The 13,635-nt window shown below is 48.8% G+C and overlaps 1 protein-coding gene across 5 annotated transcripts in view; it reads left to right on the top strand.

The window, feature by feature from the left end:
- The window catches only part of PITPNM2 (phosphatidylinositol transfer protein membrane associated 2), a 123,959-nt gene that overhangs the window by 99,379 nt on the left and 10,945 nt on the right, over positions 1 to 13,635 (top strand). For 2 of the 5 annotated variants that reach the window (XM_054289082.1, XM_054289083.1), the window contains exons 15-19: positions 1,932 to 2,107; positions 2,475 to 2,645; positions 4,527 to 4,676; positions 9,166 to 9,330; positions 13,053 to 13,201. In XM_054289082.1, the coding sequence (XP_054145057.1) occupies positions 1,932 to 2,107; positions 2,475 to 2,645; positions 4,527 to 4,676; positions 9,166 to 9,330; positions 13,053 to 13,201 (811 nt within the window). Of the gene's footprint in view, positions 1 to 1,931; positions 2,108 to 2,474; positions 2,646 to 4,526; positions 4,677 to 9,165; positions 9,331 to 11,116; positions 11,321 to 13,052; positions 13,202 to 13,635 lie in introns of all 5 variants that reach the window. The other 3 variants (XM_054289086.1, XM_054289084.1, XM_054289085.1) reach the window with 3 other exon arrangements.

Here is a 13,635-nt window from a genome sequence, read left to right as displayed (position 1 = left end):
GCCAGAGCAGCATCTGGAGAGCACAATCACACATTTATTTTTAAATTCAGTCCTTCTGCACAACTACATTATTTCTGGCTGTGCCGTACTTGTATTATTGTAAATGAGTTGATTTGCTTCTGAAATCCATAAGCTCTTGTTTAATTAATGCACACAGTACATCTGCTGCTCTTTAAAGGGAGAACAGGGCACTGCAGGTTGCTTGAAGCATGGCAGATCCAGAGTTCCCCTTGGCTCTCATTTCCTTTGATTGCTGAAAAGGCAATTCCAAGTTCCCGGCAGAAGGAGTGAAGGTGCCCAAATTGCTCCGTGCTGTGCCTGCTCTGCTTCTTCCCTTCCCCGGGAAGAGATGCTGTGGGAGGCTGTGGAATGCCCCAAGCAGCCCCTGCACCCATCCTGCCCTGGGGACAGCTTTTCCTCTGGAATCCCATCTCTGTCACCCTGCCTTCAGTGAAACTGAGCTGTTCTAAATGACTTTGCATTCCTCTCACACAGCAAACTCACTGTGTTACATCTTGTTAGCTGAAGCAATTGTAGCTCCACCAAAGGTGGCTTGTTCTCAGAGCTGTTTCAGGGCTCTGCAGCCTCGTTTGCATCACAGAAACAGGAACAGGCTCGTTTGAGCTGTCACTGCTGTAACCTCGTGTTCCTCCCTTTTTGACACCACTGTTTTGACTCCCCGTGATGTGAGTGTGTCTGGCATAAGTAACTGATCATTCCCTGGCTGGGAAACAGGAGAGCAGAGCTGTGCATGTGCCTGTGTGCAGCCCCAGAGGGAACACAGCAGCACAGCAGGAGCAGGAGGAGCTTCAGCATCCTCTGGGAGCAACGTTCAGCACTGGAGCTGTCACTGGGATTATTCCTTGTTTGCCATGGCAGGAAAGCAAAGTCTGCCTGAAAGTTGGTTTTGTTCCCCAAAAGTGTGAGCATTGCAGCTGCTCCAGGGCTGTGGCTGTGTCTGAGGGGTCTGTGAGCTACCACTCTGTGCTGAGGATGTGGAACAGCCCTGTGTGGGGACCACAGCACTGCTGGGCTGTCACTGCGCTCAGAAATAGCCTTGATGAGCTGTTGCACATGAGGATGTGACAAGTTCTGGTCACCACCTGGGATTTTGTTCTGGGGCCACAAAGCCAGCAGGAGACTGTTGGATCTGCATCATTCCCAACTCCAGGCCTGTAAACCCTTTATCCAACCCATCTCTTATGGTATCCATTTCTCCTTCACTTTTTATAGAACCTGTTCTGATGCTTTTTTAAGTGTTTGCAAACACCCTCTTAAGGCACTGCTGGTACTGCCTTCAACTCTCTGCTTCTGCTTATAATGAGATAACCCAGTACAGCTCTCACTGGAATCTGCACAACCTGGAAAGCAAAGGAATTTGCAGCTTTGTGCTTTTGAGTGGGAATAGAAGCATCTCAGAAAGCCTTTTGTGAACCAGGTTATCAGTGTTACACATCTGTCATTTCATTTTCCCAGATTTACACTGCAGAGAAGCTACTCTTCCTAACATGGGGGTGGATTACCAGGATTTTCACCTAAGCAATCCTGCTGCTTCTTCTTCAGTGTCCAAGGAAAATGGGAATTTAAATCTCTGTGTTAAACCTGTGCATTGCCCAGCCTGCACAAGACAGAGGTAGAATTTTGCAAACAGATTTGACACCTGAGAGAGGGAGAAAAAACTGGACATGTTCTATGATTTGGACTCCTTAAAGAGAAAACATTTTGAGGAGGTGGTGTGTAAATAACTCACCCGAAGCTTGGATTTGTACATTTAAATTATTCCAGTGCAGTGGGGTCACTGTGGGTTGATTAGCACAGTTCCTTCACTGAAAAGGTAGAAATTATATCCACTGTCAATCACCAATCCAGGTTTTAATTATGAAAACACAGTGAGGATATGTTTCAGACTTTATTTTCTGTTCTTGTCCCAGTTTACATTCTAGTGTCCTGAGAAACGACCCCACATCCAGGAGATCCAGCAGCTCCACGATGCTGGATGGAGGGAATATTGGCAAGTTTGACTTTGAGATCACAGACTTCTTCCTCTTTGGGTCTCCCCTGGGTCTGGTGCTTGCTCTGAGGAAAACTGTGATTCCAGCTCTTGACAGTAAGTCCTGGTGCCAGCTGCTCCCTTGGTGGGTGGGGTGAGCACCTCCTGCTGCACTCACAGGGGTCTGGTGAAACCCAGACATTTCTGTATCTTGTTTATTGCTCTGTAAAGCAGCAGATCTCCCTGTGCCCTGTGCACCACTGATACCATTTCCAAACAGGAAAAGCACTCTTGAGCAGCTCTTGAGCCTGTAAACTGTAATAAATTGTTTCAGTTGACTAAACAAGGAGATGAGAGAGTGATAAATGATAAATCTTTTGCAATTTTGTAACCTGACAGTTGTCATTTTTCAAGACAAATATTTACAATATTCTAACAAGCGGTGTTTTGATGCTTGAGGGATTTTTTTTCTTTGTCTTTTCAGTCTTTCAGCTCAGACCAGCTTGTCAGCAGGTCTATAACCTGTTCCACCCTGCAGACCCATCTGCTTCACGCCTGGAGCCTCTTTTGGAGAGGAAGTTTTACCTTTTGCCCCCCTTCAATATCCCCCGGTACCAGAGGTTCCCGCTGGGCGACGGCAACTCTGCAGTTCTGGGTGAGTCCCTGATCCACATGGGCTGTTAAAGGTTACAGGTTACATGAATTGGAAATGGTGAGAAGGAGAACTGGCCCTGTAGCATTAGCTTGTTCCTGATTTACCAGAAAAGGGATTTTCTTGCAGTGAAATCAGTGCCTTGTGTCCTGTGTGCCCTCTGTTTGTCACACGAGGGCCTCCAGCTGCTGAGGGTCATGAGGTGGTGATCTCCCTGTGAAGGCTTCTGATTTACACCCAGACTGGTGCTTGTGATGGAGTGTGAGTGAAACACAACTGAGTTGGCAGAATTTAGGACTTGGAGGGAGCAGAGTCTACAGTGAGATGATGAGATGATTTACTTGTTTGCATCCCATTTGTCTAATATTTGAATCATGCAGGACTAAATGAAGAAGATTGTGTAACTAGAGCTGAATAATTCTGGTGATCCTCTGCATAATTTTGAAGTTGAAAGTCCAAAGAAGTGGCCTTCTATATGCTCAGTGTCTTCAAGTTTGTAATTGCTCAGTCTAGGGCCTGATTTTTTAGATGGGCACAAACTAAACCCCATGTTTGATGAAGTGAATAAAATGCTTTCTGCAGGCCCCACTCACTTGTCAAATTTAGCCAAGATCTTGCTGCAACACTTTTTAAAAATGGATCCACCCACAACTGCATTTGTACCCAGGCCAGTTACAACAGCTCAGGGAATCTATAGCAACTTGAAGAGCAATTTGCTTTTTGGGTGTATTCTAGGTATCAGCTGCAAGGGGCTTATTACAAAATATGCAGCTAAGCTTCTTGCCTTCGTTCTCTTAAATACATTCCAGAGCCTCTGTTGTCGCTGAAGCCAGAGGTAGAGGCCCCATTGACACCAACCCTGTGTTCTGGTTATCACTGTGGACAGCAGCAGGAATATTAGAGCCTCCCTGGACCTCTGAGCTGGCTGTGTTTGGAGAGACACTTGCTATGCAGTGAAGTTAAACAGCAATTAGCTCTCCTATGAGAAGGGCAGAGTGATGGCAAAACCTCCAGGTCTGAGCCTTGTTATTTTAAGAGATACTGCTCTGCCTTCATGAATAAAACTGACAAAAACCAACTTTAAATTCTCTTTTTCCTGTAAGACAAGGCCTCTTCATTTGCTTATCAGAAAGTAACAGGCCATTCCTTTCCATTAGAGTCCGTGTTGTGATGGACACATCACCCAGAAGGACTAACCATGATTCACCAAGCTGCTCCTGAAGTTGGTGTTCACTGGAGGGCACTCCAGAAAAGTTAATTGCTGCTGTAATTAAGCTGTGTGTTTTGCAGATCATGTAAAATTCAGGTGCTCAGTTATAATTGGTTTTGTACAAAACCTTGTGTAACGCTGCTTGTGCACATCTCCTCGTGCAGGCAGCTTTTTTGGGAGCCCACAGTTCAGAAAGCCTCTCAGGCTGGTTTTCCCCCATTTTCCCATCTGTACTAAATGCTGTCCCTGTTTCATTTCAACAAAATTGCAGAGTGAAATCAAACTCACATCCCTGCTTACTCCTGTGCTTTGCACTGTGTAGGCTGTGAGTCTGATTCTTCCCTTACTGCATATTTTTTTCCACTCATAGTAAAAGATATTTCTCTGGATCTGCTGTGTATTTATGGATTTGGCTTAGGAGGGGGTGAAGATGCCTCCCTTTTGTTGTTGAAATGCCATCGTTGTGTTCTCCTCTGCTCCCAGTTAATCTCTGATGTTGGTCTGTTTGGAAATCACCCGTTTTGTTTCTTTTACTCTATTTGAAGGTTGTCTGTTCATTGAAGACTCATAATTAAGTGCTGGGGTGTAACTGTTTGTACGTTTAACACTTTGTGGCCGCATGTCTGTTGTTCTTTGTCCTTCTGTTATGTTTTTTTTTCCCCATCTGCTTCTAGTTGAGACAATCCAGAACAATCCCATCCTCCTCATGGAAAGTAGCCCTCTGGGTGCTCTCCAGCACCAGGACAGCTTCATGGAAACAAGTATCCCTGTTCCTGTACTGAATTGGCAAGATGTTTCCAATAAAAGTGCTGGTTGTGCTGAGTGTGTGTAATCTACACTTTTGTATTGTCTGTGGTGTTGGGTTCTTGGGGTCCTTTTTTGGAGATCACACTGTTGCCTCCTGGAGCTGAAACCTCCGTGCTGTGCCTCAGGCTGTGCCACACAAAATCACCTCTGGGGATCACACCTGGCTCTGGGAGAGCCACTGTGTGGAGAAAAGGGCTTGGGGTTATAAATTCTGTCCCATTCTGGAGTTGATGCTGGAGGGGAGCTGCTGCCTTGCATGGACTGGTTTGCTGTGTGCTGGTGCAAAGAGCCTTTGGCAGAGACAGCCCCTGCTGGCCCTGCTGCTGTGGGGCAGCATCCCTTGGGAAAGGTGTCCTGCAGCCACCATGCCCAGAGCTCCCCTTGATGTCCATGTCACACCAGATTTTGTCCCTTTTGGGTATTTCCTGTTTGAGCACTCGTGGCTCTGCTGAGCACAGCACTGAGGCTTTCAGACCCCAGGGTGGCTCTGTGTTGGTTATTGAAATTCATTTCTTGTCTCCCGCCTTAAAAGCAAAGTTTGATGCGTTTGTTTTGCCTTATTTTCCATCATCAATGCTGCATGGCCTCATTTATTCTGATTGTGGCTGGTGCTACATCTGCAATTTTGATGAGATTTGCCTTTGTTTTGGTTTTTTTCTTCCCCGCGTGTCTCACTTGCCCGTTCTCGTTCCTTTCTCGGTGTTTTGCATTGAGAGCTGGGTTCTGCTGCCCTCTCTGTCTCTAACAAGCTGACCCTCACTGTCCCTGAGCAGTTTGGGCTCTTATGTGGTCATACAGGATGGCAACATCACTGACTTTTCCCCGTGGTCTCTGCTCTGGCTCCTGGAGCTGGAGAGGATTTTTAGGTGTGCAGTTGCTGTGTTGCCTGTGCTGTGAGGTTCTGTGGTAAAGCAGAGGGAAAGGATCTGGTACTATTAATTAACCACTTTGGAGGTGCCTGGTGAAATGCATTTCCCTGTGAGCTGGTACTGCCTGTGGTCAGGACAGAGCTGTAGAAGCATCCCTTGCCTGTGCCCAATTCGATGGTCTTTAAGGTCCCTTCCAACCCAAACCATTACAAGATTCTATGATTTTCTGCTTTTTACATTGTGGGTCAAGAGCACAATGTGTCCAAGCAGTTCTTTATGTGAGTGCAGCAAGTGCTGAATCCCAGTTCAGCCATGGACTGCAGGAGATTTCCAAAATCACCAAACTGGTAGACAGCAGAAATCTGTTGCTCTTGGTCTCAGGGTAGTGACTGCAGAGTGCCCAGTGCAAGCAGGGCCTGTCTGGCTTTTCTGTGGTTTTTAATATTTTTGTTTTTATTGACCTGTACATATTTTTTGATGGCTTTCAATATTTCCCTCTTTGGTGCAATGGCTCAGTCTCCAAATAGTCCATACCAAAATCTGTCTTTCAGGTACCCCAAGGAGTTACCCGAGAGCATGGCTCAGGGCTGTTCCCTTATAAGAATATTGATGAATGAGGCCAAAAGTGAAAGAGCACAGCACCAAAATTAGTATTAAAGATTGGTGCAGTGAACAAGGGCACCTCTGTCCCCACTGAGTGACAGAGGAACAGCTCACCTTGATAAAGGTCTTGCTGCTGCTGGACCTTCTGGATGCACCTCTGGGTGCAGGGGGCTTCCATAGCTCCTGTTAGAGACACCTGGCTGCAGGTGCTGGGGTCTGTCTGTGCCACCCCACCCTGGTCACCACAGTCCCCAAGAAAGCCCCCTTGGTTTCAGAATTGCTGCTCAAGAGACATGATGCAGAGAATTCACAAATTCAGGAAATAGCTTGTTAGCTTTGTGGGGTTTTTCTGCAAGTCAGGTCTCAGGATTTTCTTTGGAAGTTGCTGTCACTGCAGCTTTGGTGTGGAGGAAGCTTTTCTGAGTGGGTTGTAATGCATAAAACAGGTTTTTCTCCACATTTCCCACCCTGCCTTTTCCTGGCCTTCATTTTTCTCAGCAACTGCCCTTCCTCAGGGACAGAGGGTGTGTGGCTTGGGGAAAGGGAGAAGCACAAGAGCCCCTGAGTGGGCAGGAGCAGGGGAGCCCTGCTGTGGGGTGGCACCTTGTCCCCTGCAGGGCAGGCTCCTGTCACCAACTCTGGCAGTGCTGAACTGAACTGATCAGCAATGCTGAAACACCTCAGGCTTTAACAGGAGTGGGAATTGTTCCTCTGCTGACACCAGGATGGGGCTGGAAGGGCTGCTGAGGTTGGGTGCTTTTGCTGTAAACATTATATTCCAAAATCCCTGGTCAGCCCAGGAAAACAAGGCTAAAAAAGAGCAGGCCCAGAATCTCACTGTTTCTTCCTTTATTCACTTTCTGTGTTCTCAAATAGGGGTTGAAGTTCAGGCAGAGCTAAGTGAAGATGGGCTAATGGAGTCAAACCCCAGACAGGCCATGTTGGGCTCAGCCTTTTCTCCTGTAGCACTCTGGAATTTGTCTTCCTAATTCAAGCCACAGGTGCTTTAGGTTAAAGCAGAGGAAGAAGTGCAGGTTTCTCTGGTGATCAAACCCGAATCTGGCATTTTTCCTGACACAGACAAAGCCAAAGCTCTCCTCCCATCTGAGGAGGTTCAGGGAAGGTGATGATCATCACCTGTGTTGGGGCATCCATTTGGTGACACAGGAGCAGGAGCCCAGGAGCATCTCATAGGCAAGGGAATGGAGAGGGAGGGTGATCAGAGAAGAGAGAGAGGGGTGATCAGAGAAGAGAAGTTGTTCCAGGTCCCCCAGCAAAGGGAATGAGACCCTTTACCCTTGAGACCTCTGTGGGGTTCAGTGCAGCTCCTGTTTTCCACGTGGATTGCCTGTTCTTGCTCATGCTGGTGTTCTGTGCAGTCAGAAGCAGCCCTGGCCTGGTGGGACCAGCTGGTTTGTGGATCCTGGTCACAGCCTTGACAGGCAGCAGCTCAAGGCAAGGTGGAAAGAGGGGGAAAGTGATGCTGCTGAGGGCCTTTCAGGCACAACGTGGGCTGTGTGTGCAGCTCATCATCAGGTCAGGCTCCTGCTAAGGCTCAGATCTCACAGTCCACAGAGCTTTTACACAGAGCAGCTTGTGGCCTGATTTTCCCTGCAGAGAACAGAACTCTTTTACTGACACTTAGCCACACATTTTCTGCTTCATACATTCCCTCTCCCTGGGCTGCAGCAGGATTTGTGTGGGCACAGACGCCGCTGCTGCAAACTGAGGGATTGGAGGGAGAAAATCAGTAGCCCCAAGCAAAAAAAGATGGATATTAAAATAAACCAATTGCTAAAACAACGCCCCGTGTCAGCCGTGTGCCAGGATTAAACCCAGGGATAACTGAACAGGCTGGAATAGGTGGAGGGTGTTGATGTGTGGGAGTAATGTGCTCACATTCCTTGTGATATCTCCTGCCTGATACCTGGGAATAAATTCAGGTGCTGCTCCTCAAGTGCAGCAGAGATGGGCAACCTTAAACCCACAATGAATTGCTTTGCTTTGCATGTTAGTGCCACGCTGGGGCTGCCTGCTGTGAGCACCTGGAGTTGGCATTACAAACCTCTGCCCTGCAGGAGCTGGGGATGTCCCACTTAACTGGGCCCCACAGCATCCCCAGAGGGGTGGGTGCTCTTAGAGCTGTTGAGAGACAAAACTGAAATGCAGAGATTTTAACGTGGCTTTCAGCATCTCTCGTTTTGCCACTCCTGGGTGTTAGAGGTCCTCTTTCCTCCCATCCATATGTAAGGTCCATGTGAGCATGATTTTAAACCCTCCTTTCTGTATTTATGTACTGAGGGGTTCGGCCTAACTTGGTAAACCTCAGGTTGGGATTTTAAAATCCACACCTGTGTGTTGTACCAAAAACTCTGTTTTCATAGAGCCTGAGTACTCCCTGTTCTGCTGACTCTGATGGGAGATACAAGTGCTCAGCACCAGACTCCCTTCAGGAGCCCTTTCTCCAGATTAATGAGTGTTGGCTGTGTCCTTCAGCAGTAAAATACAAGTCCAAATTTAGTCCCTGCCAGGCATGAAGATGTTTTCTTGATTTTTGCTTTTTAATAATGCTTCTCTCTTGGAGACATTCATTTAAATTTAAATATCTCAAGAAAACAAATACCTTTTTGTAAGGTTGTTTTTTGTTGTTTTTCTTAGCTTGGTTATCTTGTCTTGATGTGAATGTATAAAATTGTGTATATTCACATCTGTATGTATGACACATGCTTGTTATTGCTGCTTCAATAAGTCTGCCTGGGTTTTTCTTTGGATCTGGTTTTTGAGCTACTTACTTTGCTTCTCTCAATCAAAGACTGCTCCTCCAGCCACATCTCTGCCTGCTGTGCTATTTGCTTTCTTTTCTAACCAGAGCTCCAATGAAATGTGGGGTGTTTCTGTTTCATTCCAATCAGCTCTGAGAGGTTTTTGCACCCACCAGCTTTGTTTGCCTCCTTCCTCCTCCCTCCCCGAGTTCATCTTGCCCAGCCTCTGTCTGTTGGTCTAATATTTTGATTTCCCTGTTTCAACTTTGTAGCAGATGTTGTTCAGTCTCATGGTGCCGTCTTCGTGGAAAACGCGTCCCTGTCCACCCCCATTTCAGCCCCTCAGTTCAGGGGCTTCCGGAGAGCCAGTGAGATCAGCATTGCCAGCCAGGTCTCAGGAATGGCAGACAGTTACACTGCTTCCAACATAGCCAACAGTAAGTGTTGCACCCCTCCGAGGCTCTGCTCTGCTCCAGGCTCAGAGCTTCTGTCCGTCCGTCTGTCCGGGGGGTGCTTCCAGCCATGACCAACAGCTTGGAATGATCCTGGTTCTGCCACTCTCAGTGCCCTGTGTCACCACATCCCCTGCTGCAGGAACAGGGGTGTGTTTGGTGGCCACGGCTGCCTTGTGCATGTTGGACCTTGCTGGTGCTGAATTGTTAAAGCAAAGGTGATAACTGTGATTGTTAAAGCAAAGGTGATAACTGTGATTGTTAAAGCAAGGATGATAACTGTGCCTCTGAGCTGTGTGTGGTGAGGGTTAATCCAGAGGGATGTGGCTGTGCTGCCATGGTAAGTCGTGCAGAACTGCTCAGGATCAGCACTTGAGACCAGATGGGCAATGCAGGATGTGGCTCAATGCAGATCCCTCAAATGTGGCCCACAAAAGCAGGGATGAGTAAATCCCTCTGTAATGCTGAAAGGCAAGGACAGGTTGGTTCAGAACAGAACATTTATTACTTTGCATTAGAGATTCAGCTTTTCTGCAGCCCGCAGGGCAGCTCCCAGTCACTTGTGACCCATTTCCCAGAGCTGAATGAGGAGTAAAAGGGATTTTTTATTCATTATTTTTCCCAAGACCTGTATAACTTCCTAACTAATGCAGTGGAGAAGAACAGACTTCGTTAAGTGGAGAAGAACAGACTTTATTAATGGCTCAGCTCCTTCTTTGTTTCAGCTCAGGTATGAGATGAACGCTGTGTCCTCATGGACCTCTGGTAACTCAGACCAAAAAAAGGCTGATAACTCAAAAAACCCCCAGAAAAACAAAACAAAACCTAAAACCCATGCATATGAGGAAATTTTCAGCCCAAACTCTATTCCCGGAAGGTCTCAAAAATTTAGAGATACATTCCTGGCACGAGTTGTGAATTACTCACTCCATCATTAATTGCTAAGGTTAATAATGCTCCTGGAGGCAGGTATGAGTTGTTAAAGGTTTGTGGGCGCTGCTCAGGGGCTGCTGTAGCCTCCTGCCCTGTGTGAGGCAACACTCAGCAGCAGAACTAAAATATCTTCTCTGACAAACGAGGTTTTCCTGCTCAAAGCGTGTCCAGGAGCCGACACCGCACTCCCCACGTGCATCCTTTCCTTGTCCTGACATCCTGCCAAGCACTGTTAAACAGGAATCTGCTTGGGAAGCAGCTCCTGGGGGAGAAGGTGTTTGTTTTGTGCTGCTTTCCCACCCACAGGAGCTCCTGGGCTGGCACACAGGGCTGGTTCTTGGGGAGGTGTTTGGGTGATGCCAGGGTGATGCCCCGGGGCCGGCATGTCCCATGGAGAGATCTTGTCCCGTGCTGCAGCAGGGTGGGGTCACACAGCACTCACCTCTGCTTTCCCCATGCTCTCCCCCCTTTGTGTAATTTATTCCTCCACTCAGCCATCAAAGCCTGTTCCTGAGATCAGGGAGGAAGAGTCTTCCCTCAGCTCCGAGTGTCCCCCGAGCTCCGGCTCTGCCTTGGTGCTCCTGCTCTCATCCTGGTTGGTGTGGTGGGAACGTGGACCCCTAGCACTGAGGGCTGGATGTGATCTGTGCCTGTCCCTAGGGAGAGCTGGAGGAAGGTTGGAGGGGCACTGCAAACCCACAGCTCCCTCCCAGGAGCCTCCCTAGGGGTGCAGCTCCCCTGGTACCATGAGTTTGTGGAGGATGAAATCAGTGTGTGCCATAATAATGAGTGATTTCTGCTTTTTTTTTTTTTTTATCTATTTTATTTTTCCTTTTAGAAACCAAACACCACCTTAATCATTGTAGGGGCTTTAGCCTTCTGTCCCAACTTGCCCTCCCTCACAAATCCCCTACCCAAAGCTCGTTCAGGAGGCGTAGGCAGCACAAACACACAGCCCCTGCCAAGGGAAGGAAGCTCCAAGGGCCACGGAGCCGGGCTGCAGGCTGTGCTCTTCGGATACCACACCTGGACATCAAGACAGGTATTCTGGAGAGATCCACTCCTGTCAGCCTCCTCTCTCATTTGTAGTCACAGAACTTCACCACAAATCTCTGCGCTTCACACTGAGGCACTTGCAGTTTCTGATTGCATCTTAACAAGCATTTCTGTCACTTTGCCCTGAAGATCCATCATAACACAGCTAACAACCTGGCAGGAGCAGGAATTCTTCTGGGCAGAGCTGAGGGGACAACGCTTCTGCCTCCACCACTGTCTTCTGAGCATGGAAGAGTCAATCCTGTCTGCTTCCTGTACAGAATCTGAAATTACCCAAGCTGGGGACTTGCATGAGAAATGGAAGTTGGGACATGACCAGGAGCTGTCAGTTTGGAAGGCAGGGAATCGGAAGTGGCTGCGAGGAGGTGCTTGTGAGCTCTGGAAAAGCCACATTGATCTGTCAAACCTTGCTCCTCCTTCCCATGGCTCTTCAGAAAAGTGGAGACTGTCAGGGTGAGGGTGGCCTGCCACTGGCACAGCCAGGGCTGGGCTGTGGGGATGTGCTGGATCCACATCCCTCTGCATTTGCTGTGGTGGGAGCTCTGTGCAGGTCTCTGGAAGGAGCTGCTGGATCCATCTTTTCAGTTCAGCATCTGTGCTCATCGCCAGCCAGATTTCCCTTTGCAGAAGGGTGTGTTGGATTGCACCTTAAACCTGGCAGCTTTCCTGGAAGTCCTTAAAAAGGGAACATTGTCACAGAGACAAACCAAGCTTGAGGAAGCCCTTGTCAAAGCCCCAGCTTGCATCCTGCATGCAAACACAAACAGAATTCTTCTGCTGCTCTCTTGATCTCCATCTTTTCTTTCCTTGGCTGCTTTTCTGGGCTGGAGTGCACAGGCACTGAGGACTCCTTGCTGCTGAGAAAGCAGCCCATGGCTTTGGGGTCTGAGGCTTTGGACTGAGACCTGATTTCCAGGGATTGGGGCAGGATGTGTGTGTGGGCAGAGCTCAGGGCAGTTGAGGTGTGCGGGTGTCCTGGGGTGAAGGGTGGCTGTTGGACACCTGCCTGTGAATTGTTGGGCTCCCTGAGGGAGAAACTTGTTTTGTATCCCTGTCCCCCACTAAATCCCAGTGTATTTTCAGTCCCCCATGCAATGAAGTCCCAATACTGCCAGGTGCTTGTCTCGTTGTCCCCCACAGAGGCTGTGCCCTGGGAGGGCTGGGCTGCACATCTCGGTTGCCCAGGAGGGCAATAAGGATTTGTTGGGGACTACCAGTCCCATCATCATGTGCCATATTCCCTGCCTTGTGGTGCCTTTTAGCATCCTGTGGATTCCCAGTCCTCTTTAGTGTGGCCAATACCTGGATGCAGTTCCCTGGTGAAAGCTGAAGGAGAAGTGGAAGCAGGGCTGGAGACGGGCAGAGCACACCCACCCACCCTTCCTTCCTCCCACAGCTCCAGGGAGATTTGTTGCTGTCTTTATGTTTTGGCTCATTGCACAGGAGCCTTGAGCCCCTTCCCTGGGGTCTGGACTAACAGCCAATTAACCTGCCCTCCATCCAGTGCCTTCCTCTTTGCTTGAACAAGGGGGAGCTCACGCTGGTGGCCGTGTGTTCCTCCCTCGGTGTGAGCAAACCCCGAGCCCGGGCTCAGCTGTTCCCCAGAGCAGCGGGACCAGCCTGGGAGCAGCTTCCTGGCACACCTGGAGTGAGGAGCCAGAGCCCTGAAATCCCTTCTGTGAGCCCCCCTGGTCTGAAGGAGTGTTTTGCCTCTGTAGTTGCTGCCAAGTGGTGGGGAACCAAGCGGATCGACTACGCCCTGTACTGCCCCGACGCGCTGACGGCGTTCCCGACCGTGGCTCTGCCTCACCTCTTCCACGCCAGCTACTGGGAGTCCACGGACGTTGTCTCCTTCCTGCTCAGACAGGTACAGTCACCCCCTCTCCCTCATCTCCCTTGGGCTGAAAAATGCTTGGGGCTCTTTGTTTTTTCCAGTGCGCCTTCCATGTAAGACTTGTTGGTGCATAGAGGTGAAAAAATACCCTTTGCCCCTGCAGATCCCTTTTATTCCCTCCTTTGTTTTCCTCACCTGTGGTGTTGGTGGAGCTGCACACATACAGACTTCATGGATGTGCTGTCACACCTGCTTGGTTTGGGGCTGTTTGGGTTTTGGGCTCTTATCATCAAAGCAGGTTTCAGATGGGCTCACTGGGGATCTATGGAGAGAGCCCAGGCAGTTTCTTATCCATAGTGGCAAAGGTCAGTGGCACTTGTTTCTTGAAGTGATCTCTGTGCCAGGTCAGATCTCAAGTCTGAAACTGAAACTTCTCAAAGGACAAATAAAACCAGCACCAGATACAA

Source organism: Melozone crissalis, unplaced genomic scaffold (genome assembly GCF_028551555.1).
Source record: "Melozone crissalis strain CALT ecotype California unplaced genomic scaffold, PUWL_Pcris_2 ptg000063l_1, whole genome shotgun sequence".
Lineage (NCBI taxonomy): Eukaryota > Metazoa > Chordata > Aves > Passeriformes > Passerellidae > Melozone > Melozone crissalis.
The sequence above is the reverse complement of the archived record's forward strand: the minus strand, read 5'-3'. Positions and strand labels throughout refer to the sequence as shown.